At 54.6% G+C, this 27,858-nt stretch overlaps 11 protein-coding genes across 11 annotated transcripts; 5 read left to right on the top strand and 6 right to left on the bottom strand.

The window, feature by feature from the left end:
- Positions 1-500: 500 nt before the first annotated feature.
- Positions 501-2,585, top strand: SPSK_01540 (uncharacterized protein; the record flags this gene model as incomplete). Its single annotated transcript, XM_016728449.1, has 2 exons — positions 501-1,541; positions 1,617-2,585. The coding sequence occupies 2 exons, from the start codon at positions 501-503 to the stop codon at positions 2,583-2,585; spliced, it is 2,010 nt and encodes a 669-aa protein (XP_016589694.1).
- A 776-nt stretch (positions 2,586-3,361) lies between these two features.
- SPSK_02104 (uncharacterized protein) lies at positions 3,362-3,577 on the bottom strand (the record flags this gene model as incomplete). The annotated part of the gene is made up of 1 exon (XM_016728997.1): positions 3,362-3,577. One exon carries the CDS (start codon positions 3,575-3,577, stop codon positions 3,362-3,364), a length of 216 nt encoding a protein of 71 aa, XP_016589695.1.
- Positions 3,578-4,895: 1,318 nt separating this feature from the next.
- Positions 4,896-6,468, top strand: SPSK_01674 (small subunit ribosomal protein S5; the record flags this gene model as incomplete). The annotated part of the gene is made up of 2 exons (XM_016728581.1): positions 4,896-6,135; positions 6,248-6,468. The coding sequence occupies 2 exons, from the start codon at positions 4,896-4,898 to the stop codon at positions 6,466-6,468; spliced, it is 1,461 nt and encodes a 486-aa protein (XP_016589696.1).
- A 256-nt stretch (positions 6,469-6,724) lies between these two features.
- Positions 6,725-7,095, bottom strand: SPSK_02046 (DASH complex subunit DAD3; the record flags this gene model as incomplete). Its single annotated transcript, XM_016728942.1, has 2 exons — positions 6,725-6,883; positions 6,955-7,095. The coding sequence occupies 2 exons, from the start codon at positions 7,093-7,095 to the stop codon at positions 6,725-6,727; spliced, it is 300 nt and encodes a 99-aa protein (XP_016589697.1).
- A 519-nt stretch (positions 7,096-7,614) lies between these two features.
- On the bottom strand, positions 7,615-10,266 carry SPSK_01461 (uncharacterized protein; the record flags this gene model as incomplete). Its single annotated transcript, XM_016728373.1, has 1 exon — positions 7,615-10,266. One exon carries the CDS (start codon positions 10,264-10,266, stop codon positions 7,615-7,617), a length of 2,652 nt encoding a protein of 883 aa, XP_016589698.1.
- A 1,551-nt stretch (positions 10,267-11,817) lies between these two features.
- On the bottom strand, positions 11,818-14,171 carry SPSK_01497 (protein-serine/threonineeeee kinase; the record flags this gene model as incomplete). The annotated part of the gene is made up of 4 exons (XM_016728408.1): positions 11,818-12,178; positions 12,251-12,632; positions 12,703-13,002; positions 13,067-14,171. The coding sequence occupies 4 exons, from the start codon at positions 14,169-14,171 to the stop codon at positions 11,818-11,820; spliced, it is 2,148 nt and encodes a 715-aa protein (XP_016589699.1).
- Positions 14,172-17,664: 3,493 nt separating this feature from the next.
- SPSK_01593 (uncharacterized protein) lies at positions 17,665-19,500 on the bottom strand (the record flags this gene model as incomplete). Its single annotated transcript, XM_016728502.1, has 1 exon — positions 17,665-19,500. One exon carries the CDS (start codon positions 19,498-19,500, stop codon positions 17,665-17,667), a length of 1,836 nt encoding a protein of 611 aa, XP_016589700.1.
- Positions 19,501-20,451: 951 nt separating this feature from the next.
- On the top strand, positions 20,452-21,329 carry SPSK_01889 (short chain dehydrogenase; the record flags this gene model as incomplete). Its single annotated transcript, XM_016728788.1, has 3 exons — positions 20,452-20,807; positions 20,867-21,173; positions 21,240-21,329. 3 exons carry the CDS (start codon positions 20,452-20,454, stop codon positions 21,327-21,329), a joined length of 753 nt encoding a protein of 250 aa, XP_016589701.1.
- Positions 21,330-22,088: 759 nt separating this feature from the next.
- SPSK_01799 (translation machinery-associated protein 46) lies at positions 22,089-23,255 on the bottom strand (the record flags this gene model as incomplete). Its single annotated transcript, XM_016728701.1, has 2 exons — positions 22,089-22,551; positions 22,621-23,255. The coding sequence occupies 2 exons, from the start codon at positions 23,253-23,255 to the stop codon at positions 22,089-22,091; spliced, it is 1,098 nt and encodes a 365-aa protein (XP_016589702.1).
- A 1,940-nt stretch (positions 23,256-25,195) lies between these two features.
- SPSK_02050 (uncharacterized protein) lies at positions 25,196-25,555 on the top strand (the record flags this gene model as incomplete). The annotated part of the gene is made up of 2 exons (XM_016728946.1): positions 25,196-25,420; positions 25,511-25,555. The coding sequence occupies 2 exons, from the start codon at positions 25,196-25,198 to the stop codon at positions 25,553-25,555; spliced, it is 270 nt and encodes an 89-aa protein (XP_016589703.1).
- A 420-nt stretch (positions 25,556-25,975) lies between these two features.
- Positions 25,976-27,402, top strand: SPSK_01722 (THO complex subunit 4; the record flags this gene model as incomplete). The annotated part of the gene is made up of 4 exons (XM_016728628.1): positions 25,976-25,981; positions 26,233-26,460; positions 26,797-26,961; positions 27,028-27,402. The coding sequence occupies 4 exons, from the start codon at positions 25,976-25,978 to the stop codon at positions 27,400-27,402; spliced, it is 774 nt and encodes a 257-aa protein (XP_016589704.1).
- Positions 27,403-27,858: the final 456 nt, after the last annotated feature.

A 27,858-nucleotide genomic window follows, 5' to 3' on the forward strand; every position in this document is an offset into this window, starting at 1 on the left:
CTACAGGGCCATATCCGTTTTCATGGATGACATTTTCAGTTTTGTTGATTTAGAATATGACGCGCTTACAAGGAAACAGCAGGTCGATCCGCTTGTGGTTTTGTTATTTGTTATTATTTTCACCGACTCATACCATTGCAAGGCGCATATTCTTTCTTTACATCAATGAAAATACAATATTACTGGAAAATATAAACTTGAACGACATTTTAAGGCCAGATTACATGCTTCAGTTTTTGGTCTATAATGAATGCCTTAGTCCACTGTCAGCCTGACGGTACTTTGTCAATCTGGAAGCTGCGAACGACATATGTCTAGTTGTTTCCCAATAAAGCATCTTGTCTTTCAAGCTAGAAATCCGTACACAAACAATATCGGCAGGTGTGACGATGCGCCGCTCCTTCCCTTTCAGTTCAGGAAGGCAAAAGTCTGCCAACACACAACCCCCTTTTTCTTTCGTTTTTCTCTTTTCTTTTTCCCCTTTCCCCTCAAGACCTGCCATGCTCAATGACATTACCGATGGGGCAGCGATGGCATCGATATCCGCACCCCCAGTACCACCACCACTGCCGCCAGCATCGACAACAACGACAGTCCATTTCCCCCGTCGCCAATGGGTCACCTTTGATGCTGAATGGAAACTGACTCTGACCGCCACGGCCGAGCTCGCTTGGGATACATTGGGAGGCATTCCAGGGTCTTACAACCCTGGTGTTTTCCGCAGCAAAGTAGTTACTGCGGCTCGCGTTGCCGAGCTTGTTCGAGCTGGTCGGCTGTGGATTGGCAGTGACGGGCGCAGTGTCGACCTGACTGTACGCCCCATGCTGGAGGGGAAGCGTATGAGCAATGGAGGCACTCAGGGCGACGGCGAAGACGATGACAACGACTGCCTTTGCGAGCTGTTCCGCGAGACCATTATGGAGTGGCCCGTGTGGAAGGACCGGCTGGGACTGCGTGTTCGAAGCAGGAGCGCCGAGACGGGGTCTCGTGAAGGTCCAACTCTCCTTTATTTGACTGTTACCCATCCATCGTCGCCCGGAGGACTGTTTGCACCAAGCCAAGCCGGTAGCGGTATCCCACTGGCCCGACTACTGCGTGTGACGTGCCAGCTGGGTCTCCGATATTCTGCAGAAGGATTTAAGCTCCCGCGAGCGACGGTGGCGACGAAGCGGGCTACAAGTAAGGCGCAAGCGGCAAGAAGATCCAAGCCAAAGCCAAAGTCGAAAAGGGCAAACCGGCCGTTCAGATCCGAGGAGAAGCCACCACCCGCCCGCAAAAACCCACGACCCCGTCCGCGTGAAGCCGCACGGCGGCAAAGGCAGCAGCAGGTCATTGATCCGCGGGACGTGCTGGTGGTTGGCAGTGCCGCGTGGCGTCAGTCTGTCTCTCTCATTACAACGGCGCTTCATGTGCTCGTGGGCACGGCAGGAAAGGCACCACCGGTGCCAGGTATCCGGCCCGTGGATGCCATTTCCGCACCACACGGTGCTCCGTCACTGCTGGATGTGGCACCGGCTGTATGGAGCAACCACTACTTTACGGTGAGTTTCACAAGACTACCTGAAATACCACCAGGCCGTATTTCAACGTCCTCATCCCTGACATAACAATAATAGGCCGTGTCGTCACGCGCAGTCTACGTGCCTTTGATTCACAGATGCTTGGCCAGCTTCACCAATGCGCAGTCTGCCAGTTTGCGGAGAAAGGCCGAAGCGCTGGCCGAGAGTGACGACGTTGACGAGTTCGTCCAAGCCAACACAGAAGAGGGACCGCTCATGAGGAAGCTAGAAGAGATCTTGCTCAAGATTGTGATGCAATTGCGACTTCGACCAAAGAAGTCACCGAACCGAAGGCCAGACTTACACGAACAAACCAATCTGTCGCGGCACGTGTCGACGACGTGGGCATCCAGGGCATTAAAAAGACCCGGTCACCCTTCGTACCTACCAATAGCACCTGGACCAAGTCATTTATCGCCAGCAAAATTGCAGTCTTCTCCGACTATTGAGCGTCTAGACTTTGAGCCGGACGAGGATCAAGTGGTTGATTTGAGTCACGACAACTTGGAGGCCATCTTTACCCAATCATCGGCTGCCGACGGTAGCTCTCAAGAGCAACCACTGGAGTTGGAGGTGTATGCAGAAGCTAATGATGACGACGTCGAAATCGAAGCACAAGCGCTAGACTGGCAAGACATCGAAGCCTGGTCCGAGCCAAACATGTACCAGGCCAACGAATACATGGACGACGAAGACAGTCTTTTTGACGAGATCAGCGAGGGTTGGTCGCCAGACGGCCAAGTCTACGAGGAGAATGAGGTACTGGATGAAGATCAAGAATATGAAGACGGCCTTAATGGTACTCTTTCCGACGAGGTGGAAAGCGGCCACGCGTTATGGCAGGACATGCAGGCATGGCAGCTTGACAGGTTGGGGGACTTTGAGAACGAGAGTTGGCCTATGCATCACGATATGGGCTATATGGACGACGACGAAATTGAGTTTATGGACATTGCTGAAGAGGATCTCGATGAAGGTGTGGGACTCTGGCGAGATGACAGTGGCGTCATTAAAGGTTGCCTTTGAGCCAATTTGGAGCAATTTGAAACGCCACTGCGCGATACAAGACGCAGAACGAAGAGACAATAGAGTAGGTGAAAAGTATTTATGTTTATATGTAAATAAAAGGAAGATAATATAAAGGATCTTTGTCCGCTCGATGCAGCCTGCCAGCCATCGGGTGAGAAAATGGGACCAAAAAAAAGAAATACAACGAATTTCATCTCTCGCTCTTGCGTCTAGAAATCTCAGCTTCCCTCGTCCAGATGTATGTACAGTATATGAGAAAAAAAGAAGAAAGTGGACGTTCGAAGCAAGGCATGTATTGTGCCATATGCTGTCTGTCATCGATGCTTCCGAAGGCCCGCTCGTCGCTTGCTCGCTCTTGATAAAGGGAACTAAACCGAAAACAAAACATAAAAAGGCGCCCGGACAAATGGGTAGACGTGAGATGGCAGGCAAAAGATAAGCGCAACCAGGCAAGGGCAACAGGTCGTCGAGCAAGAAGACGTCTTTATTTGTTGCTGATGCGTTTAATAAGCTAGTAGTCGAGATGCTGAGGAAGTATGATTGCCCCTGGATGGTTCGAGCATAGGGTTCTTTGAGTCGGCATTTGTCGGCATCGCCCAGACGTTGCGTCCACCACATTTGCGTCTGTGTCTCGTTCGCTTGCTCGATTGTCCGATTGTGCGACATTCTTGGGCTTCATGTGTCTTGATTTCCACACAATGGGTCCGGTCGAGCCCTCACTCATCCACCTGTCGGGACACCCACTGCCCACCGCCCACCGCCCGCAAAGAACTCTACTTCTTTGCAGGTGGCTTCTTGCCGCCCTTCTCCTTCTTCTTTTTCTGATCGGGCTTGAGAGTAGCGTGGTGGATGAACCACATCAGGGTGATTTCTATACCGAGGGTAGCGAGGACGGCGAGCAGGATGAAGAAGAGGACGGGCTGGTCGTTGAGGGTGGCGACGGCCTCCTTGGTGGCGCCGATTTTGGAAAACCAGTCAAACTGGCCCATGTTGACGGATTCGACAATGGTCGTGGAAGCGGTCTTCGAGAACGGTGAAATGAAAGGGAAAGAGAAGAAAAGGGAAGCAAAGAACAAAAGAGAAAAAAAAAAGGAAACAAAACGTCTGCGCTGCAGAGGAACCAGTCGATTAGTCGTGCCAAAGAGACAACAAGCCGAGTAGACGAAGACGAGAAGACGACAATGTCGACACGCACGATGCAAAATGACAAAGAAACAAAACAGCAGAGGCGAGGAATGGGAGGTGAAGGAAATGGCACAGTCAGAAAATGGGAACAGAAAAAGAGAAAAGGGAAGACAGAAGACAACACGGACAAACTGAGAATTAGAAAGAGACCGAGGGAACCACACAGACAACACAGACAACCCGCCAGAGTGGTCCACCGTGCTGTCCTTGTCCGAAACCCAAGATGTTACGTCGACCTAGATGGCCACGCCTCTTGTCGTAAGCTCCACTAGGGACGGAGGGCATTATCGTCGAGTTTGGGAGCGACCAGGGAGCTGAGACGAAGCGACGGGCTCTTTGTGCGAGGTCCCTGGAGTTGAGCTGGCAGTTTCTAGTATTGTTGACTTTGCAAAGCCATGGCTGCTGGTCCTCAAGCCAGCCCTGCTACAAGCAGATGCGAAGACATAAAACATACAAGAAAATATACAAACGAAGAAGCACAATGAGGCACAGAATACAAGTACCGTTCGCTCCTGCCACGGATTTACGCGGTGCTCATGCTCCTGGAACAAGGCTGTGTTTCAGGTGTGCGGCAGAGTCGACTGATTTTGGCCGTTTTGGGGAGAGCTTCCGCCAGGGGAAGGAGCGACTTGGCCCATGGAGGGCACCTAAATTTATGTAAGCCAATATGCACAATCACTATGACCAGTCCTGGTGCTGGATTGCAAGTATTTGCACCCGTTTCTTTCATTTGGACGATTTCAATTGGATTCTCTGTTGTAACATGTCTGCGAGGTCGCATCACTCGTACGACTGCCGTTGCTTCGCAGCCAGTGTTTAGTATGAGTGTTCTCAGTGGGTACGGACGCTAAAAATACACAAACTCTTGTACTCCCAACGGGTGTCACTAACAATACAGGGCACATGATCTATCACGTGCATTAGATAAGATAAGAATGAGGACAGCAGATTTTCCGTGTCTGCCAAATTGAGCGACAGCGACTGCCCCGAAAAAATTAGCTGTGGTTCCGAAAAAGGACGGCGACAGCTTCGAAAAGGCTCACGCGCGCAGGCGATGATTACGACTGCACAGTCCCGCCTGCCACGACGCCAATTGCCATCCACGCACACTCCTAACGAGTCATGAGCTTTGCACGCACAACGGCCGGCGGCATGCTGCGCCGTCTGGCGAGCGGCCCAGAGACGCGGCGATGCACAGGATCGTTTTCGGCTGCGACGACAACACCGTCAATACACACGCCGTCACCATCACAACAAGCAGCCCCCGAGCCTTGCTTATCCGCCTCGTCGTCGTCCTCCCCCCGCTCCGTGCCCTACTTCGTCCAGGCGAGCCACTTCCACACGTCTGCGCCGCGGCCGGCCCGCCGCCGCCCCCGCTTCAACAGCGTACCAGCCGCTGAGCTGGGCCTGGTCGACGACGCATCGATCAGCGAATTCACAAAGAAGCACTTCCCAGACGTCTCTGCAGAGGACAAGGCGGTCTACCAGGAAAAGTACACACCCGCCCAGCTGGCCGCGCTCGAGGCTGCTGAGGCTGCTGTCGACCCACGCGATCTGGCGCTGCAGGGCCGTGTGCGCAGCACGGCTGCCGCTCGTGTTGCCGGCATCAACTACTACGACGACTTTAGCAAGGTCCAGCCCGTCGTCGACCGCCGCCCGCGCGACCCGGCGGCCGCCCAGAACGTCGCCACGGACTTTACGATCATGGACGACGATACGTTTATCGACGATATGGAGGAGTGGGCCATGTCGTTTGTCGCCGACAAGAAAATCAACTGGGAGGGCATGTCCCTCGAGGAGCGCATCGCGTATGCCGAGAAGCACGGACCCTCGGACTTGGATGTCTTCAAGTACCTGCACGAGCGCCCCACGCTTGTGCACAGGGACGGCAAGACGCGCATCCGGCCCGAGGAGACGGGCAACTCGAGCATGGCGCTGGGCCTGCCGTACAACGTGCCCGGCATCAGCTCCGAGGAGTCGCGCGACGCCACCCTCGTGGACCCGGACGACGACGGCTTGGACGAGGCGGGCAACTACACCGACCTGGTCCACCGCACGGGCCTCCAGGTCGGCGAGATTTTCTCGCTCGCGACCAAGGAGCTGGCCGTGCGCATGGTGAGCCAGCAGACGCGTTTGGGCAAGGTCCGCAAATTCTCCGTCCTGGCCATTGCCGGCAACGGCGACGGCCGTCTGGGCCTGGGCACCTTCAAGTCGACCGAATTCACGACGGCGCGGTCCAAGGCCAAGGAGGCCGCCATCCGCAACATGCGGCCCATTCCGCGCTACGAGAAGCGCACCATTTACGGCAATGTCGAGGAAAAGGTCTCTGGCACCGTGGTCAGGCTCTTTACTCGTCCTCCAGGTACGTTCTTTGATTCCCTCTGCATCGCACTACTCTCTCTCTCTCTCCTTATCCCAACCCCAGCAATCGCCTTGTTGCTTTGTCTGTGTCCTTTCCAACTAACGTCATCTAGGCTTCGGTCTGCGTGTGCCCCATCACATCTTTGAAATGGCCCGTGCCGCCGGTATCCAGGACCTTGCCGCCAAGATCCCCCGGTCGCGCAACCCGATGAACGTCGTCAAGGCTACCTACGCCGCCCTCATGAAGCAACGCGACCCCGAGCAGATTGCCATTGGCCGCGGCAAGAAGCTGGTCGACGTGCGCAAGGTCTACTTTGGTGGTGCTGTATACTAGGGGGGACAGAGTATTGGGAGAGACAGAGAGAGGAGGGGAGGGGAAAAAACAGCGTAGTTTTGTAATTTTTTGTTCAAAACACCCCCATTATATCTTGTATATTACCAAAGCATAAAAATAAAAGGCAAAATCAAATCATGAAAGCCCTTTCGAGACATTCCTTCCATCGTGTGTTGCGCCCCAACGACGCGCGAGAGGGTATCGTCGTTGCATTTTGTCCACCATGCTGTCCACCTCATCCTCCCTCTATCCATGCTTACTGCTCACCGCCGTCAATCTGGTGCTGCAGCACGATGCTGTACACACTCGCCTTGAGCAGCGTAAACACAAGACTTGTCTTGCGCTCCAGTTCCCGTAGCCCGTCGAGCGTTTCTGTTGCCGGCCGGCCGGCCAGGTCGTCGAGGAGAGCAGCGAGCTGTACAGTTAGCGGCACATAGGCCAACCAGTCGACACCGTGAGGCAAAAGAGCCGAGTGGACAACGGTACCTTCTTCATGTTCTCAGCTAGACGTTCGTATTCTTCGAGCACAGCCTGCTCTTTGGGCGTCAGGTCCTCGTGGGAAGGGGGACCCGGCGCGCCTGCTGGCGCTGGCGGCGCGGAGAGGATCTCGGTCGTGTCGCCGTCCATAGCTGGGTTCGAATTCGATGAAAAGAAAAGGGAGGTAGTGAGAGCGAGGGCGTCAAAGAAACTGTTGCGACGTCACTGGGCGTAAGTTGGAAGGGACGAGGTTGATGTATGGAGCTCATGCGGGGATAATGATTTCTATAGAGCCTGGACGCGTTTACGCGTAGAGAGGATTTTAGTGTGGCGGCCACTACACGGTCATAACTATGTTGTACCTGCAGCTGCTATAATCATACTAAAAGTACTTTACGCATCGGCCATCGGTCCCCGTTCTAATTTCCACATCCACCTCTGCCTCGCTTTCCCAAGCAGACTGGTCTCACTGTAAATCATGATTTCCTCAGGCCGCACCCACTTGCTCCATAATCCCGTACGCCGTTTCCACTCCGACAACACATAAACTCTCACCAGGATATATGGGCTCTTGTTCCACGTGGACTATAAATGAAACATCTCCATCGTTCCATCATTCCATCAGATTGTCTTCCGACTTTGCAGCCGTACCAACTCGACGGACTCCTTCTAGGCGTCACGCGGTCGCTGGTAGCCGACTATGGTCTTGAAAGCTCCCACCCAGCCAAGCTGCTGTAGACGCCATGCCTTGGGCTGTAACTCGTCGTTGCGCTGCTCCAGGAGAATCGTCGGACAGCCAGGGGCGGCGACATTGAGGCCAGAAACAGGCCGGCTGAACATCTCTGCAGTGCCGCTGTCCACGTTAGGTCTGACGACGTCGATAACCACCGTGTCGCCCGACGGGAGACCTGGCTCAACATCGTCTGCGAGCCGAGCTGAGCCAGCATTATGTAACGAAGTTGATGCTGGCACATTCGGTTGGCTCTTTCGGGGCCAAAGTTGTTGCAACGGGCCAAAAATGCCGAGGCGGCGCCGTACTCGAGCGTGTTGAATAGCGCCTGAGAGCTCGACGTTAGCCGTCTCTATCCTCACGGTCGCAGGTTCGGGGAGTGGAGGTCCTTGAGCCGAAACTGGGGACACTGGTGGGCTCTCGGGCTGGGACACATCGGCAAGTCGGTAGAACGTCGGTCCACCGGGACCTGATTTGGTCGTGACCCGGACCCTAGCCCGGCGTCCGTTGCTGCCACGAGCGTCGACGAGGCGAACCGCCGATGCCACGGGATCTGTCTCAATCTCGGGGTCTCCATCGGAAGAGAACTTGTCAATGACTCTCTCAGCTGCGTGCGCCAGACGAGCCGCCGCGTCGGCAGTGACGGCCTCGCCTTTGTTGATGGCGTCTTGGAGGCTCTTGTGGCTCATGGGCTTCCAGATGTAAGCCTTTCGAATGTCATCGGCGTAAATAATGGTTAGCGTAAAGCATGTTATGGGAAGCGTGATGACCCAGAAGACCCAGAATAGGCGGTCGCCCGGACCAAACGGATCTGACATGGAGAGTACGCCGGCGATGATAGAGAACGGCAGCAAGATTCCACCCATGTAAGATATTCTGCTGAGAGCTTCTTGTCCCTCCGGCGTGCGACTGAATGGCTGTCGAGATGGGTCATTGATGCCACCAGGGAGAGGGCCTTTTGGAGTGGATGTGCTACTGCCTAGACCAAGCTCCGGGGCACTATCAATGGCCACTTCTTGGGTGTCGTGAGGGGGGATGCGATTGACGGTATATGACGTGTCTGACGCGGTGAATCGGGCCATGTTACCACCTGTGGCAGCAACCGATGGGTTCCGACTCTGCAACGGAAGCAATGCCACAATTCGCTCTAGGCGGGAGAGAAGCTCCTTCCAGTCGTCCGAGCCTGCAAATTGCTGCCCATCATAGTAGAAGGGACCTGCATTTTCCAACGAAGCCTTGTCCGTCTCTTGTGCTGACTGAAGGTGATGCTGCTTTGCCATGTGTACCTTCTTTTCGTGTGTGCGAGCTATGGTCAGATTCAGCTCCAGGTACTGCGACATTCCCCAAAGAAGCTTTCTGTTGATTCTTCCTGGGTTGATTTCGCGGTTGCTGACACTGAGTGTATCAACAAAATCCAGCCATTGGTCGTAGACAAGCCCAGAGAGCGAAATTTCAAGCGTCCTGGCTGCTGTTGCCAGCTGTGTTCCATTGTCACTCTGGTCTGCGGCAGAATCAGGCCCCATCGTGTCATCCAGAGCCTCTAACAGAGCATCTTCGAGAGAGGTGGATGAAGGATTGCGGTCGAGAAAGAGAACATTGGCACGTGGACTCGCCCAAAGGCTTGCGCGACAGAACATGACGACTGGGTTGCTGATCATCTCTGTCTTTGGATCGTAGGTAGGTGAGGAGTGCCTGGGCTCTTGACTGGGAGCCTTCGACTCCGCCACAGGGGCAGTCGCCTCGTTCTTTTCCTGGCGCTGCAGGCCGTTGTCGAGAGGAGCCTGGGATGCAGGAGTCTGAGGCTTTTCACCTGGTCCATCCAGTTGACTGTTACTCCCACTGCCACGAGGCGAACCCGTTGGAAGCGGCTTGTTCACGGTGAGAGTGAGCGTCTGCGGGTACACGTAGGAGCATGCCGAAAACGTGGCACTATGTCCCTTCCCACCACGCCACGGACGATCTCTCGGGCGGAACCGTTGTCCAGAAATGTGAGCGGACATGAATGCCGGATCCACATCAAAGGTAGCGCAGAGAAGACGATTGGTCTCCTCATCGCCAGTGTCACGAAGGACGTAGAGCCTGCACGTAGCTGATGCCGGTAGCCCGACAAACATGCGCCCTGCCACGGATGGTGACAACGGCAATGTGTGATCGCACTGCCACACATGGCGGAGGAAGTTCACGCGCGAGGAGCTTTCGCCCGCTACACCGCCGGACGAAGAAGAGACGCTGCTGAGCAGAGCGTCGTCGATATCGAGAGGGGAGCGAACGCAAGACTGCTGCGGACCCCACTCGAGAATGTATGCCGCGGGACATGTGTCGGGTGGGATAGCATCCTTAGCCCTGTCCATTTCATGATCGCTGTCGTACGCACCGTCAAACAGTGGCTCGTATGATGCTGGCATATTTGCACCATAGCGTAGAGGCTCTGAGTAGGAGGAGCTGCTGGTCTGCTGCTGGCTGCGCTCCCGTCCTGCTGGACCGGTGTCACTTGATGGAGGAACGGCTGTGGACGCAGACGACCCATTGCGCATCGACGCAGGAGTAGCTGCCTGTGTTGCCACGCGGCTTTCCGCCTCCTTGGTCGACATGGTGAGGGCGAGGCTGAACTAGACTATCAATTATGATGTTAGATTGTAGAGACAGGTCAACACGAGAGGAAGAAAGCTTGCCTCGGACCTACGAAACAGCATGCGTCAAGTAGAGTAGCTGGCAAAGTAAACAGAATGTGGCGTTCAGGTTGAGAAGCTAAAACTTCCTCCTCGTATCTAGAGAAAAAGGAGACAAGGAGATGGCGGGCGAGGGCTAGGGGAAAAAAGGGGGCGCCTGAAGCTATCAACAAAGTATATAAGAAAGAACGACCGCCGCGCGGAATCAAATAGAGAAGGCGCGACCGAATCTCTCAAAATACTTGGAAAGAGCTGCGAAATCTCACATGCAGCTACGGCGCGCCCTGCCCCAGAAGGCTGGCTGTGCTGCCGTGATTGGTACAGCCATGACCCCTGCACGTTGAGTCGATCAAGGAGCACAAATCCATAAAATGCATACAAGGCGTATATCAAATAAGACCGTCATTTTAGACAGTCAATATTAGCAACTCTTTTCCGCCGTACCGGTGCGTCCATAAGACGGCTGCTTGGTTTACAATACTTTCCCACCAATTTAGAAGAGCAAGTGCCAGGTCGCTCTTTCCCACACAGATGTTGTAGAAAGTAATGTCTGCTACGCAACCAGAAAGTGCAATTGAGCTGATGCCTTGTTACTGCCCAAAATTCATCTGTTCTTTCCCGAAAATGCTCCTTTCATCGTTAGAATATACTGGCAGCCACGATCGGTACATGAAGGCAGTCTAAGGGAACTCCATACGGAAGGCGTTGTCCTTGATGGGCGACCGTTATGACCAGCTCTGTACGCACCACGTTGTAAAGAAATTGGACCTCACTTGTTACCCGTCTTCAAAATCGAGATCCAACACAGCTGGTCTCAAAAACATTGAAAATTGATGTAATTTTTGAGGAAACACTACTGTATCAAAATAGAGACATGTATCACCTCCCCTGCTACCTCCTACGGCTATTCTTGTAAGCGAAAAAATGGGCGCAACGCGGACAGCTTGAAGACGAAAACCATGTGCAGTCAAAAGAGTTTTTCTTTTCTCCTCATATTTCGGCTGCTCCTAGTAGACAGCTCCTTCACAGCATCCACGCACCTAAAGCAACAATGAAAAAAATATGAAGGAGAAGACGCTGAAAATACACCCCCTGCGGAAGGAGGGGAATGGCATTTGAGAAATGATGCAGAATGAAAAATGCAAAGTTGTAAGAAAGAAAAGAAATACAAACGCATCAGCCGTCCCAAAAACAGTCAAATGCAGCGCGTCCGGTAAACATGCGCGAAGAAAACAGAACACAAAACACAGATTTATGGCGCAGGCAAGGGCATGACAAAAGACAGGAAAACAACAAAATCTGTACAGGGCCGGAAAAACAAGCACAAGCACATCAAATCGGAGAGTGATGCCGTATATGCCAAGACAAATGGAACGACGAACTCAACCTCACGAAACAGGACGGACACGTCTCCGACTCTGCTCGTGCCCTCCTCGTTGCATCTCTAACCTCCTCTTCCTTCTCTTACTTCTGTCACCTTCCGTAGCTGTTGTCGTCACCGTCGTGATGTAGTGTGACACTGTTGAATTCCTCAAAGGGATCAACGACCTCGTTACCCGGCGTCGAAAGGCCACTGTCGAGGGGCACGCCCTTGAGTTTCATGGGTCGCGAGCCGCTGATGTCGACGCTCTCGCTCTCCTTGACGTTACGGAAGTTGAGGGTATCGATGGCCTTGCCTTGGTTGGGGACGATCGGGGGCTTCATGTGACGGATCAGGGCCCACTGCGTGGTGCGGAAGAAGGGGTGCACCTTGATGTCGGATGCACCGGCACGGGCGCCCAGGCGCCGGTTCTCGTCCTTGATCAGAAGCTTCCGAATCAAAGACTTGCAGAGACTAGGGATGTGATTAGTATGACTTCAACATGTGAATACTATGACGCAGGGACGACGACGTGTTTGAACCTACTTGGAAATCTGCGGAGCGCCTGCGTGGTCGGGGAAGGGGATTTCTTCCCGCAGGATGTTGGCGAACGTCGCGTTCCGGTTCTTACCCTTGAAGGGCGTTGTGCCGTAGAGCATTTCGTAGATCAGAATGCCCAGGGTCCACCAGTCGACCGCGCTGGTATGGCCACTGCCCTTGATCACTTCGGGGGCAATGTATTCCTCGGTGCCGACGAACGAGTTGGTGCGGAAGTTAGCGATGCACGATTTGGTATCGATTGTCGGGAGAGACGACGTGCTGGCGCCGTTCTTGCCGATAATCATGGTGGGCTTGCCGCCGATGTCGGACTGTTTTGAGAGGTCGAAATCAGACAGCATAATGTGGCCAGACTGGTGCAGTAGAATGTCTAGAGCTCATGGTCAGCATGTGCAGGTAAGCAGTGATGGAGAGAAAGCGAGGGTCAACGCGGGACATACTCTCTGGCTTCAGATCGCGGTAGATGAACCCCATCAGGTGGAGGTACTCGAGGGCCGCTGTGACCTCGGCCGCGTAGAAGCGTGCATCGTCCTCGGGAATGCACTTGCCCGGGCGGGTCTGCAGTGCGCGGAAGAACTCGCCGCCGCTGCAGTATTCCATGCACAAGTAGAGGTAGTCTTCGGATTGGAACGAGTGGTAGAGGGTGACAATGAAGGGGTGGTTGCTGGTGGCCAGAATCTCTTGCTCGGCGAGGGCGCGCTTGATCTTGTTGCGCTTGATCATTTCCTTTTTGCTCAGAACTACACCAAAGTCAGTATGGGACCGAACGTGAAGACAGACACCGTAACGGGGGAGACAACGCACCCTTCATTGCATAGAGGCGACTGCTCTTCTTCTCGCGGACAAGGTAGACCTTGCCGACGTCGCCTTTGCCAATGAGCTTGATCTTGTCGAAACTCTGCGGGCCGACCTCGACGTCGCGGACCTTGATCGAGTTGGAGCTGTATGTTCTTCGAAAAGCGAGCGGCGAGCGGCCCGGTGGCGGCAGCGCGCCCAGCTCGTCCTTGTCGACAAGAACGCCGCCCGCAGTGCCATTGGCAAGGTCCTCGACCAGCGCCGGGCTGCTGGCCAGCGCACTGACGCCGACGACACCCGACGCGGCCGCCAGCTTCTTGGCATCGACCAGGCTCAGGCCGCTCGCGTTTTTTGTCATGAGGACGGGATCCTTGCCAAGCTCGGCCGTGTGTGGGCGCTCGTCGCTGTCCCTGCCGCCCACGATGAAGCCGTTGTTCCCGAGGCCCGAGGAGGGGATGGGGCCGCCGTTGGCCACAGCGTTGGCGGCCGCCGCGCCCTTGGCAAACAGGCCTTGAGCATTGGGGGCACTGGCAACGCGGCGCAGCTTGCGAGCCAGCTCTTCTTTGGAGGCGGTCGTGGTGCGCTCGCCGTTGGCTGCGGCCGTGGCCGCAACCGCAGCGGAGCCCGCACCGGGGCTGCCAGCGCCGTCGGCGGCTAGCACCTTTAGGCTCGGGGTGTCTGGTGGGCTCGGCGGCTGCGAGCCTTCATTGTGATGGCGAATACCGGGCTGGCCCTGGTGGGCAAAGTAGGGGTTCGCGAGGGCCGTCGGGCTCAGAGACTCTTCGAGGATGTTGCCTTCGCTGGCGACGGTCTGGGACCGGAGGCGGCCGACAGAAAAGAACTTGGACTGGCGGAACCCGGTCTTGCCAATTCCGTTGCTGTTGCCGCCACTAACGGTATTGTCGGTGCGGAGCGAGAGAATACCAGCTTTTTCGCTGGTATGGCTACCACTGCTGCTGTTGCCGTCGGCGGAGTTGTTGATGCGGAAGAAGTTCTTCAGTTTTTGGGGGAAGTGGCTGTTGCCGTTTCCGCTGCTATTGTTGTTGGTATTGCTGTTGTTGTTGCTGTTGTTGGTGATGCCGCCAATGACGGACTTGGCGTTGAGGGACGGCATTGTAGGAGCGGCGCCGTTCTCATAGCGCCTGGGCCATGTCGTGCGCGCCAGTTTTGCTGTCGGAGAGGGGGACCGGGTGGTGACGGCGTCAAGACAAAGGCGGCAGGGCGATCGGGAAGCGAGCGGTCGGGTGCGTCGATCGTCCAATGTGGGCAAGGGACGACGGCGTTGCAGGATGCGAGCCTGGAGAGACGAAGCCAAGACAGACAACTGGTCAAGGATGCGAGCGTTGACGTCCAAGCGATTGCCGACAGAGAGAATGAATCGACAACTCGGAAACGCAGCCTTGTGACGAAAAGAAGGCAGCAAAAACGAGTCGGTCAATAACGCAGGGTTGATATGCAAGACAATCGGTGCGACGTTGGTCGTTGTCGTTGGGGGTTGGGAGGAGAATAATGAGGAGGAAGAGGTGAGCCAGATGTTGATGTGAGGGTGAGGGATAGAACAGGACGGGAAGGCAGTGCTGACGGTTGGTAATTGCGCTGGGAAAGGTGACTGCGGCTGGTGCTGGAGTTGGTGGTTGGCTCTGGCACAACTGCTGGCTTTGGTGCTGTTCAGTGTGGATTTAGTGGTGGATTTAGTGGTGGATTTAGTGGTGGCAGGGGCGTTTGAAGGAACTTTTGCAGGCATCAAAGGCCCACTTTGTGCGGCGAACGAACATAGATCGCAGTGGAACCCGTATCAGTATTATGGGGCCAGAGACAGTGTAGCGACGATGGCGATGGTTCGTTCCAGGCAATTGGATGAGAGCACGCCTTTTGGTCACAGTGTATTGCGACGCACTGTGGAGCGTTATTTTCAGTTATTTTCGGTTTGGCTGCCACCAAAAGCACGTTAGCATGATCACTATTACCGACGGGCGAGACGGGTCGCTATTGCCTGGGGCCAGACTCGAAAAGGAGTCGCTAGCGTGTTTTCCCAGGGACGAGATGGGACTGGTGATGCCCAGAGAGACCATGCTAGAGCGACAGTTTAGGATCCTTAACTCTATGTCGCAGTCTTGCGAGTGCAAAGGGCGATAGGATGCCTCGTGCTGGTGAGGAAAGACGTCCAAAGCATGCGAGACCAGGGACGGAAAGAGAGTGGGAATGCGAGGGGATGCAAGACTACAAACGGAAGGAAGCAAATGTGACGGGCTGACGGCCACTGCCTGAGAGGCTGAGGGCTGAGAAGGGGCGAACAAGCGCCCGGCCGACGGAAGGAACGAATTGGTAATCTCTCGCATTGGATGCTCGCCGCACTCCTTGTTGCGATCAGGCTCCCCCATCCCAATGCCGTTGCTGTCTGCTTTTGACCCAGCGACATTCCCAAGCACGACGGAAGCAGACCGGCAGACCGGCAGACAGGTAGCCGTGGTCTCGCGCCGCTGTTTTAGCCAGAGTTCGTCAGCGACGGCAGGAATGTTCTCCTCCGAGGCGACAGGATTCCTCCATCCTTGGCTGCCATTCCGGGCTGGCTCCTGTCTGCGTGCAATGCTACTACCTGCATTGGCATGATATGTTTGCCCTCTTTCATTGACCGTCCAATGGTGGGACGTCGGCGCGGCCAGACAACTTGCACATGGACTTTCCCTAATTGCAAAAGAAGGGTTATCGCGGAGAAGAGCGGAGAGCCTAGTCGGTCGGTCAGTCCATCGTAGCTTCCGGCGACTCTCTTACAAGACGCTTCCAAGGAAACAGCGCCCCTGTCATCGGCTGTTTTGCCCTCCACCTTTTCGACAGCTTCCCCGCGCGACACAGCGCACCTTCCAAACACGGACAACAATCCTATTCTGTGTTTCGGCCATCTCTTTGCGCCCTTGATTGGCTCAACTCCTTCAAGTTTACTATAGTGCTTTGTTCCTACGTCCCTCGTCGCGTTCAACGTATTTTCTTTACCTCCAGTCCCCCTCGTCGCAACCTGCGCATGCTGCAGGCCCTTTAACGCGGGCATCCGATATACCCCTTCTGGGCGAGAACCATATCCGCGAGGAGCCCACCCAAGCCGCTAGCAACGTGCTGTGCCTCCTTTTCCCCCCACACGCCCATTCTGGGTCCAGGCCATTGGCGTGGCCTGGCCTTCTTTCTCTCGAAACGGACTTGCGGGCCTCTTTTCTTTCTGGGTTCCACTCCTCACATAGATGGTGTGAATGCGTGAGTGCATGGGACAACGTCTCCAGACGCAAAAAACACCGGGTCTTTCCCGGCTGGCCCAGGCCCTAGCTTACAAATGCACACTTCAACGATCGAAAAGGCCCCTTTACCCCTGATTCCGTCAAAATCACAACTCATCTCGTTGATATCCCAACGGTGGGTTGATACACTCGGCCTGTCATCGCCGTCGTCCATGCTTGGGACTCTGACACAGGCAAGCATCATCAATGCAGCCGGCTTCGTAAGCCCAGGCAGCCGTAAAGGAGTCCATCTTTCTCTCCTCTGCTCCTTTCTCGACCGGCGGTGATGATGCGCGCTGGGCAATCCCTGGTTGGTAGTCGGTGGCCCCAAAGCGAATGAAGAGACGACCGTGACATCCGACGCCGACAGTTCGAGGTGACGAGCCTGGCAGCTTCCACTGCAGGCGAACCAGGGGAGGTGAAATAAAACGCTGGAAGCACCGGGAACCCACAGTTTCCCACAGTGTCCCGCCGTTTCTATTTTTATTTTGCATGCGATTCTTATTTGTTCGATCTTGTCATGTTTGTTCTCCCAAATTGTATCTGGCTCCTGTCCACCCATCTCCACATGACGTCAGTTTACCGTGCAACTCAAAAGAAAAGCTGTTGTGTCCTGTTTTCAACTACCACCGCACTTTTTTCCTGACAACTTCAGAGGCCGCCGTTCAGCCAGATAAGAACGACAAGCTTAGACACAAACGACAAGCTCTAGCATTTTGCCGGAGAGATCGGGGGAAACGAGTCTGACCGCAAACTCGTAAGAGTCGCTGGCCTTTCTGTTTGCCATAATGGTCGTAGGATTTATAGATGCTCGTTTTTGCCCCATGGGTGATCCTGTCAGTGCTCATGCAAACCGACAAATGCCCCCTGCGTCGATCCGTGTAGACGGAAGAACGCTCTAGAAATTGCCTGTCCATTTCTAACGGGCATAATAACATAATAGGTTTTATTTTATTTTTTATTTTAATTTTAAAAAAAAAATGCTGCCAAGAAAATAATACGCCGTGGAGCAATCAACACTCTGGCGTCAAAACACTGTTTGCTTCTCTGTCTTCTATCTCAAGGAGCATCATAATACCAAACCCCAATTCACCGCCATTCTATGTCCAGCCCTGCAGAAGTACAGCGGTCCGTGTGGGTATCCTTCTCTATCACAATGTTTAGCGGCATATCCGATTGTAAACTGCCGCACTTCCAAAGTGTATCACGTTTGCTTTATGTTTCTCTAATACAAAAGAACGTTGCCGCCCTATTTCCGTTTGTTTTCCTTCCACTGTGTGTGCCGTAGGTAATACATTGGATGATACATAGTCAAAAGAGTTCTTCTCGTCTCCATAGTCACTAAACCAAACGGCTGAGCTCCCGGTCCGGCCGTTTGTTTATATTTTGCTGGTGTTGCCGATACAGCTCTTTAAGCCGCCGCCCGCGCTGTTCATGTGTCCAAAAGAAGGTTGATGCTTCCAAGAGACCGTCGCGGAGCAGTGGCGTCACCTGCTTGCCCTTGTCGTCCAAAAGATACGGCGGCAGGTCGTCCGGTGGAACGCCGTATAGGACAACTTCCGGCGCCTTGTTCAGAAGACGCGTGTCTGCTGCAAGAGGTTTGTTGTCGTCGTTTTCCGTCTTCGCTTGCAAATTGTCCATTGTCCTCGCCTTGGACAGCAGCATGGCTGCCGCTGGCGGCGGGGGCGGCCCTATGTGGCCATTGTTGACAAACCCATCGCCCCGGTGCCACTCCAACGGCGCCAGGTGTTGGTATTCAACGTGCTCGAGTAATGTCTGTCCATCTGCGTCGGTGTCGGTGTCGTCCTTGTACCGCGTGGGTACGGTCTGGCGGTCGGCGCAGCGTCGCCACTGGCATGTATTGGCCGCCCCGGTTGGTCGCCCGTGTACGACCGTGACATGCTTGCGCAGCGTAGCCATGTTGTGCAGCTCGGCCCGGCATCCGGTCCACTCACAGACGAACGGCGCAAAGCACGCCTGACCATTGCAGAAGATGGAACGCTGAGCCACCTCAATGGGCTGGATCGGCGGGCGACCAACGCGCTTGAAGCCAAATGCGCCCTGGCTGGGCTTCGGTCGCGGACCTCCTGGCAGTCGCGGCCGGCCTGGTGATCGCCCTGTTTTCCGGGGGCGTGGCGGCAAAAGAATTTCTGGCGGCACGGACGGGTCGTTGGGATCGACGCCCGCATTCCGTAGGGCCACCTCTCGGTAGGTCATCCCGGGCTTCCAGCCCTTGGGTCGGCCCTTGACGCGCACGGCGAGCATGGCATTGGAGCGCCGCCCCACGGCGACGACGGGCGACAGGTTCTTGGATTCTGTTCCCGTTGCTGATTCTGTGGCTGATTCTGTTGCTAATTTTGTTGCTGGCGGTGGTGCCGGCACGCTGCCGCCAGCTTTAGGCGTGTAAAGTGATGGTAAGGATGCGAGCACCGTCATAGGTGTCTTCTGGACTGGCGTATGTTGTTGGGGTCCATGTACAGAGGGCGCAGAGGCGGGCAAAGGAATACTGACCACCGGCTGTCTTAAAGGCGTTGTTGTGGAAGCCTTGCTGTGGCCGTTGGCCTTAGGAGGTGTTGTAGGTTGAGAGGGCTGCGGCGGTGATGTTTTGGGCGTGGTGACCTTTTCTGCGTACCGAGGGTCCAGGTCCGACATGACGAGCGGGAGTACATCTAACTCTTCGACGTCCTCGTCCGTGTTGGCAAGCTCGTCAATATCCATGGCCGACGAGCCCGCCGTGCCGGGTTGTCCTATTCGGGGCGGGCGGTTCGGCAATGTAGGTTGTGGCATACTTGGCGGCTGGCGCAGCGCACTGTGCGAAGGTGGCCCTCTCCGTCTGTCCCGGGCGCTTCCGTCATTGTCTCGAAGGCCTGCTTGTGATGTGGGCGGCGATATAGAGCGGTGCTGGTGGTTAAGCAGTTGTTGGGAAAATTCGGCCTGGCCGTCGTCACCGCGGCCGTTGTTGCCGGCGCCATAGTACTTCCTCGGCGGGGCAGCATCGAAATCTGGGGAGGCCGCAGCAGGCGGGTTGTATCGTCCAGTCATAAATGGTACTGGCCCCGGAGCCGGTATCGGGACAGGAGTGTTGGCCGGCCTCTGTGCACGCAGACCCATCCATGTATTGAGGTCTGTTTGCCGGGGGCCCGCTCTGCGTGGCGGGCCTGCCGGTTCAAGGGGCATATCCACTCGTCGTGAAGAGCACTGCAGTCACTATATCCAGAAGATATGGATAAAGAGCGGCTGCTATGCCTGTGATATCAGCGCAGAATGCATCTCAAGCTCTGTGATCTGTCATCACTTAAGATGGCTACCACTTAATTGCTGTAGGTCTGCTTTCATGAGTCAGCGAGGCTAGGCTCACTTGCATGATCAGGCACACGCGGTGTGCATTACTACCTTTCATGTGATCGGGGGTGGGTGATGGATATTCGCCAATGTTCATGCAACGCGGTGGCTTTTAGGCGTTACAGTTTGCAGAAGATGCGATGGCTGTGAAGTCGCGTGTTTCCCACACACAAGGCGCAAACCGCAGGAAAGGGTGCACTAGCGCACGGGCCAGTTAACTGCTGGATTAGGACTAGCTCCAAGACTACCAATCGCTCCTTCTGTCGCATCAGCACCTTGTAAATGCCCCGCCATCGCATTTGTCAGTTCGGGAGATTCTGCCACCATTTTGTCGCCTCCGCCGTTCTAACAAGCTTCCCCAAAGTTCGACATTTTGCAGGGCGATGGTGTCTTCGCCGAATCAGCATCGTACAGCCGTGGACTACTGGGCCTGTGGTACATGCTCAAAGAGCTGTGCACACAGCCAGTAGACGTGATACATATGTACCCAATTGTGAACATTCGACCGAAAATGGCATTATCCATTAGTAATTCGTGATCCAGACAGCAGCATATAAAGGAAAGAGCGACCCGACCGGAAAAGACCTAGAGCTTCGATTTGATCGCATCGTCAACCCCGTCTCTGCCTTGCATATTGATTAATGATCACTTCCCCGTTTGGTGTTTAGAATATAAGACCGCCGTCCATCCACGCACATCCCGAATCTCAATCACTACCCTTGCCTTCCAATCCAAATCCACAACTACAAACACAACCACAAACACAAGTACAGCCAAGCTACAACAATGGCCACCAAGAGCTTCTACGCAGTCATTGCTGGCGTCGGCGCGGGTACTGGCCGCTCAGTCGCCCTCAAATTCGCCAAGACCTACCCCGTGGCCCTCCTGGCCCGCAAGCCTGAGAGCTATCAGGATATTGTCAAGGAGATCAACGACGCTGGCGGCAAGGCTGTCGGTATCACGACGGACGTGACGGAGCAGGCGTCGGTGGAGAATGCGTTTACCGAGATCCAGAAGACTGACGGCTTTGCCGGCGCCGGACTCGCGGCTGCCATCTACAACGTCAGCGGCGGTTTCGGCGGGCGCAAGCCGTTCCTGGAGACGGCCCTTGAAGATCTCGACGCGTCCCTCGCATCAAATCCGTGAGTCCGCCTCACAGGCCCCCTGTTGCACATGTAGTTATTGGCATTGACACTCGTAGTCGCGGTCTCTACCTCTTTGCGAAGAGCGCCCTGCCTCTGCTCCTCAAGTCTGTGCCCGACTCGCCGAACCCGCCGACACTGCTCGTGACGGGCGCTACGGCGTCGACGCGCGGCAGCGCCTTCTTCTCGGGCTTTGCGGCCGGCAAGTTTGCCAAGCGCGGGCTGGCCCAGTCGCTGGCTCGCGAATTTCACCCGCAGGGTGTGCATGTGGCACACGCCATCATTGACGCTGTCATCGACATCCCGCGGACCAAGGGCTACAACGTCAATGGCGGCGCGCCGGACGGCAAGCTGAGCCCAGATGCGGTAAGTCATCTCAAAGAGAAGGCCATTGACGCATGTCGAATGATGAGAGCACAGCTAACAAGACAGATTGCCGACGAGTATTGGCACTTGCACACGCAGCATCGGTCAGGCTTCACACAGGAGATCGATCTCCGCCCGTATGTGGAGAAGTTCTAAGAGAGGCAGGCGTACATGGCTGTGCTGAACCGAAGAGCATGGATAGTGAGGCTGATAGTGAAGCTACTTGCTCCTGGATAAATATGCAAAATGGTATTACAATAACGGTTTAGGATCACCTTTTGAGGAACACTAGTTCAGATGGGTTGCTCATATGGGTTACTAAGATCGGTTGCTGTATTTAATTCTCGCAGCCAAGGAAAACAAACGACGACGTCTCAATGCTACCAAGATTCTACATGTTCGCTTATTGCGTCTAGATGTCGGCCAATGTGCCATTCTAGACAACCGTAATCTCGCGCCTCGACATAACGAGGTGAAGGAAAGCGTAGTATATAGAACAGACGAAAAATATAAAAGACTCGATAAAACGCCCGGCACCGTGAATTGGGATTCCTTTGTTGCCCGTCCACATGATATGCCATGATATAATATTTTTCCCATACCCGCAAGTGGTTGCACAGTCCTGCGTTATGATTCCCATCACTGCTGCCACAAATGCTTTTTCATCAAGAACGCTGCAGTCCGTCATCGTGTCGTACATTCGAATCGGCAATTAATGTTTCTGTGTGGCCCTGTCGATCAACAGTCGGCGGAACACAAGACAGGCGAGCGACGGTAGCCCTCCAAGAAGGACAGACATCAGATGGTGGATACCAACCCTGCCGCAGCTCTGTCTCGTAGCTTTGGTCCCGCTATCTCTCCGGTAAGGAAAGAACCACGGCGTCTCCATAAAGACCACCCCACGGTAAGGGTCGTTCATGTGTCTGCCTCGGCAGCAGCTGCCTCTGCAGAAGCACCAGCATCGGGGGCGACAGGCACGCCAGCCAGGCTTGCCAAGCGCTCGTCCTCCTTCTTTTGCCGCAGAGCCTCGGTCTCTTGCCGCATCTTCTCCAAGTTCCAGGCGTCGCCGTTGGTGTCGTTGTCGCCCTCGTCGTCGGAGGACGATGCCTCGTCGTCGCTGTCCATCCGCCAGTTGCCACTCTCAAACAGGGCACGACCGGTCGCCTCCTTGGCCTTGCGGGCCTGTTCCTCAGCCGCCTTCTTGTCCAGACGGTCCTTCTTCCACTTGGCAAATGTCTCGGGCGTGACAGGCGTCGACGGGCCCACAAGCTTATGGCGCTCGGATTCCAAGAATTCTTCGAGGGTGAGGGTCTTGAGGGGGGACTTGTCGAGCAGGGCCTTCTCGGCGGCGCGCTGTTCCTTGGTCTTGAGGACGAATCTGTTTAGTTAGCACAGGGAGAACGCAACCGAAATCATTGTCGATGGCAGAGAAGGAAAGATGACGTACCCTGGTGGCAGAGCGTGCTTGTACATGCACTTGTCGCCGCCGTTGGGGCAGATCCAAAACCAGCCGTATTTGCCGTCTTCGATGGCCTCGATAAAGTATTTGCAGACCTTGTCCGTCGTCGTCCGCTGGTTGCCCTTTTTCGACATGACCACCGACCGCAGCTTCTCCTCGTCCCAGTCGGCCGATGTCTCCTTCTTCTTCGCTTCTGCTTCGTCTTCTTCCCGTGTATCCGTGTAAAGACTGCGCTTCTCCGTCTTGCGCTCCACCTCCAGGTCGTGCGAGAACTTGCACTTCTTTCCCTTGTCGCAGTTGCCCTTCTTGAAGAAGATACACACCACCGTCTTGGGATCCACGCCGAAGGGCACCTTTTGGACCTGCACCGTCTTCGTCAGCATCTCCGTCTCGCGACGTGCCTCCTCGGCCGCCTTCTTCTCGCGCTCGCGTGCCATCTTCTCGGCCTCTTTGCGCTTCTGCTCCGGGTTGCCGCTGCTCTTCATCTGAGACGTCAGCTGCGCAATCTGTTTCTGCGCCGCACCGCCCTTCTTGTTCTTCATGCCAAAGGTCTTGTCGTCCACCAGCTTGGCCGTCGTCGGCTTGACCTTGCCGCCGCCCTTCTCATTGCGCTTGGGCGGCATCGTGAAGAATGTATGATGATAGACGCAAAAGAAACGAGCAAAAAAAATCAAAAGAAAAAGAACTCGGTGCTAAGACGCGTTTCACCAGCCAGAGGGTTGAAGTAATCGTCGAATTCCAAGAATAAGTGGGATGGTCGTCGTTGTGGCCGTCGTCGTCAATGTACGTCGTCGTCCTATATGTTGGCAGTGTCTTGGGGCATTAAATTTTTATTCTGGAGTGTCTTTCGCCTAGAAAACTACACTGCAAGCGTGGGGTATTTTTTAGTGACTCTTGGCGGGCAAAGGCAAAAATGACGAACGGCAAACCGCACCAAAATTTGCCATAGTTTATGATGACTAATTATGATCACGTGTGGGACTTCCCCCAAACACTGGACAGCCAGTTCATCGCGCCGTGAAAGCTGTCCTTCCCTGGAAGCCGTCAATGCCATGAAGCTACGTCTTGCATCACCACTTCGTCAAGTCCCATTCTACTCACATCCCAAACGATCGTACGGTATGGTCTATTTTAGCCCCAATTCAATCCCCTCTGAGTGGCAACTGGAAAGCTAATTAATTCCTCACCACCAGATTCCCGTTCCACACGTCGCTGAAGCTGCCCCAGCCTGTGCAATCTTCATCCGACCTCCACTCCTACCGGTTCGCTCTTCAATACCGTCACAATGATTACCGACGACCAGCTGTACAATCTCGCCGTCTTCCTCGGCATCGCAGCTATGGTCCTTATCGTCGTCTACCATTTCCTCGAAGTCAACGCGGTGGAGCCGACTTCGACGCCGAGCGGCAAGACCGGCGCACAAACACAAGCAGCGAACAAGGCGTCAAGATAAACGATGGCGAAATTGAACTGATGGCCGGCCAGCAGGTGCTACCTCCAGCGGCCGGAGAAGAGCGGCCAATCCATACGAGGAACATGGCAGTTGCCGCCGCAGGGACGGAGGCGCAGTGATGGACCTCGAAGCTCCGCTAAGAGTGTTACTTGCCCTGGCACATCGCAGCTTACAGGCATTCGACCATTTGCTTGGGTAGGGGACGAAAAGGATAGTTTGGGACCATGAAAAGGATTTTGCACACTTGTTGTTGTAATTATATCTGCACGGCGTCTACATTTGTTTTCTGTTTTCTCTTTTGGCGCGCAATAATCAAGAGCGAACTTTCTGAACAGCTCGGATCTATACGATATGTCCGATCCGTGCCATATATACGTGTGCGCAATGGTGGACAATGTGCATACATGTCGTACAATACTCTGAATCACCTTGTCGACTGGATGCTCTTCGCTGACGAGGCCTCACACATGGAGCCAGGGTGCTGCGCTAGCAATTGCTATTGGCTGCCGGCGCCCTGGCTGAAGCGAGGAACGTCTGCTGAGTCATTCCAAATACAGTTAGCCTCAAAACGTAAAGACCCATGCCTACCTGTTGCCTCCTGTAAGGAAGGAACTCGCCCCTTTTCGGGCGGCCTGAGTTTTGCCTACCAAAACACCTAAGGCCGACAAACCCCGTGACTGGTCTCCTCCCTTGCTCCTGCCCTCCGTTTTCTCTCGTCTCGTCGCTCCTCTCACTTTTCTCACTTCTCTCTCTTCCATCCATCAACACAACCTGCAAACGACCTTTTTTCTTTCTTTACCCCACGACTGCAGCCAACTTCGACAGTCCCCTTTATCTTTCTACTGTTTTATCCTTCATTCCATTTTCCCTTTCTCTTCCCTGCCAAACCAGACCTTTCCCTGCCGCGAGCGCAATTTTTTCCGCTCGTAAACAGTCTTACTTTATCCATCGCTTCACGTCGCGCTTTTCCCGTCGACTGCTCATTTCGCTCTTATCCCGAAGGAGATCTCTGCGCTTCGCAAGCCCTCCCTTCGTTGTTTGCGAAGAGCCATTTCTTCTGCCAATTCTCTCCCAACTTCTCTTCCGCCACCCACCAACACATCACCCAAGATGTCCAGCAAGCTCGACCAGTCGCTCGACGACATTCTGTCGAACCAGCGCAAGACTGCTGGCAACAACCGCCGTCGCTCTGTTCGCCGTTCGACTGGCCCGGCCAAGCCGGCGCCTGCTGGTGGTGTTCAGAAGACCACCAAGCCTACTCGTGGCAACAACAAGTCTACCCCTTCCAAGCCGCAGGGCGCTGTCGGGGAGAGCAAGATTGTGGTCAGCAACCTGGTACGTGACTCTTTTGTCCCAGTGGCCTGTTTTGGCTTTTGTCCTTCTTTCGTTTGTCCTCACCTTCACAAATCAACTAATATTTGATAGCCCAAGGATGTGTCTGAGGCCCAGATCAAGGTATGTTTCCGCTGAGGCCGTTTTTCCGCGTTTGGAATTTTCGACAACATCTTCCATCGCTCCGTCAACCGACGTCGTCGTCGCGTCTGTTCCCTGTCCGATAGTGGGTTTATTGTTCCGACTCCCAAGTCCGAACGGCCCTAAGAGATGTTGCAAAGCGCCCGTTGCGCTCATCTCGCATTTCCACATAAGTCCTAGAGTCGAATCGTCGCGCTGCCATGTCAGTCTCCTTCCATCGATTGTTTCGCCATTTGTGCGGCCGTCGCTTGTATTGGAAGTTTCGAGCAATCAGATCATCCCTGCCGCGCAAGTATCGAACACGTCTTGAGGCAGCCTGGCAAGCTCCCCTATGTACAGTTGTTTCGGCGCTGGCAATACACGGAGATCTTTGGCTGTTGACATGTTGTCAACATAGTCTGCGGTGCTACCTCCTCCATGGCAGTGTGAGCAAGGATGGTCTTGTTTTGGCTGGTCACCAAAAAACCGATCTCATTCCTTTTCCCTGGCAAGCAAACGCAGTGCGCGACAACGGGGGCTCCCTATCATTTTTTTTTTCGGTTTTGCCGATACATCCGAAGTGTATCCCTTCGATCATCGCACCTCTCGGATCCTTTTAGAGCAACAGGTTGTTTGAGAGATAAACAGCGATTGTGGCAGCGTGGCAGGGAAGCACGCACAGTCAATGGCGGCAGTACGCGTTTATCTCGGATGACGGTTTTCAGAAAGCTGGCTTAACAGCGGCTCGGAAACCCGACACACCACATGGCGGCCCTTTCATTTCGCAGAACTTCGCTGTCGCCTGGGATATGGCTCAACAAGGAAGGTTTGCGCGAACTGGCCGCACGGTTGCGACGACAAAAGGTTCCGCTGGTTGGTACATGGCTGGAATGCGCCTCGCCCCATCGAATTCGAGAGATTATGTCAGATTTCTGAGGGCGAATTACACGGGACCTGTTTTCTTTTGATTCCCGGAAGGGATGTCCGCCCATCTCGCTGTTTTACGCTCACTGCTATGCTCTGCTTTACCCTTTGTTCCGGGTGACGAAGTTTTATGTTTTCCTCTTTCGGACCCCATCGGTATCAGATATCGGAAGGCCACTCTTTTCGACTATTATGATTGCTATGGCTGGATCCAGCACACCAAGACCCGGACCCTGTTGGCGACGATCATTTGGAACGACAATGGATATGATGCAAGATTTCGACTAGCTTGCTATTTTATGTCCTCGAACTAATCAATTAACCACTGCGAACAGGATTACTTTGGTCAGGCTGTTGGTCAGGTCAAGAGAGTCGAGCTGTCGTATGGCCCTGGTGGCGTCAGCCGTGGTATCGCCACAGTCGTGTTCCACCACGCCGACGGCGCCAGCAAGGCTTTCTCTGAGCTGAACGGTCTGCTTATCGACAACCGTGCTGTGAAGGTGAGAAAATAATTTGGTACAGCCCTACCGAGCATTACAAAACCTTTACTAACTGTGATATTGTAGGTCGAGGTTGTCGTTGCCAAGGCCGAGCTTATCCCTCAGCCGAAGACTCTGGGCCAGCGCATCACGCAGCCCAAGGCACAGCCCAAGTCCGCCGCCACTGACAAGCGTGCTGGTAACGCTGCCAAGGGAGCTAGCAACCAGAAGGCCAACAACCAGAACAACGCCAACAAGAAGCCCGGCCAGGGTCGTCGTGCGCGTAGCGCCCGCCCGGCTAAGAAGACCGCCGAGGAGCTTGACTCGGAGATGGCCGACTACTTTGTTAGCAATGGCACGGCCACGAACGGCGCTACTGCCCCGGCCGCCGCTCCCGCCGCCGCTGCTGCTGCCCCTGCGGCAGCGACCGCTGATGCCCCGATGGACGACGATATTATGTAAAGAAGTATTTGCGACATATTCGGAAGCAGTTCCGACCATGAGCCGGATATCGACAGTGTTTGGAATGGGAGCCGGACTGGGGCTGAGAGAATGGAGGACAACACATCACAAATCTCTTTAATTTGGTCTTTTCTAAACATTTTTTATTTCGGACGGGAAGGACAGGTTTTTTTTTTTAATTTTGTTCCGTCCCTTGTTGCTTTTCGGGCTATGCGTTTCTGCTTTTTCGGTGTTATTTATTCAGCTCCTTACATAGAATGCTACCGAGGATGAGCACCATTTGTTGTTCCTACAGACGTGAAGAATATTCCCAAACGAGCGGAGAGTTTGCTTTCGAGGGTAAATGCTATGCCCGTGGCCGTGATGGTAAGTTATATACACCAGCTTCTGCGGAGTGTCCTCGTCCCTTTACACACGTTGTGATGCCAACGTAGTTGAATACGCATACGTATTCGG

Source organism: Sporothrix schenckii, assembly GCF_000961545.1.
Source record: "Sporothrix schenckii 1099-18 chromosome Unknown Cont42, whole genome shotgun sequence".
Classification (NCBI taxonomy): domain Eukaryota; kingdom Fungi; phylum Ascomycota; class Sordariomycetes; order Ophiostomatales; family Ophiostomataceae; genus Sporothrix; species Sporothrix schenckii.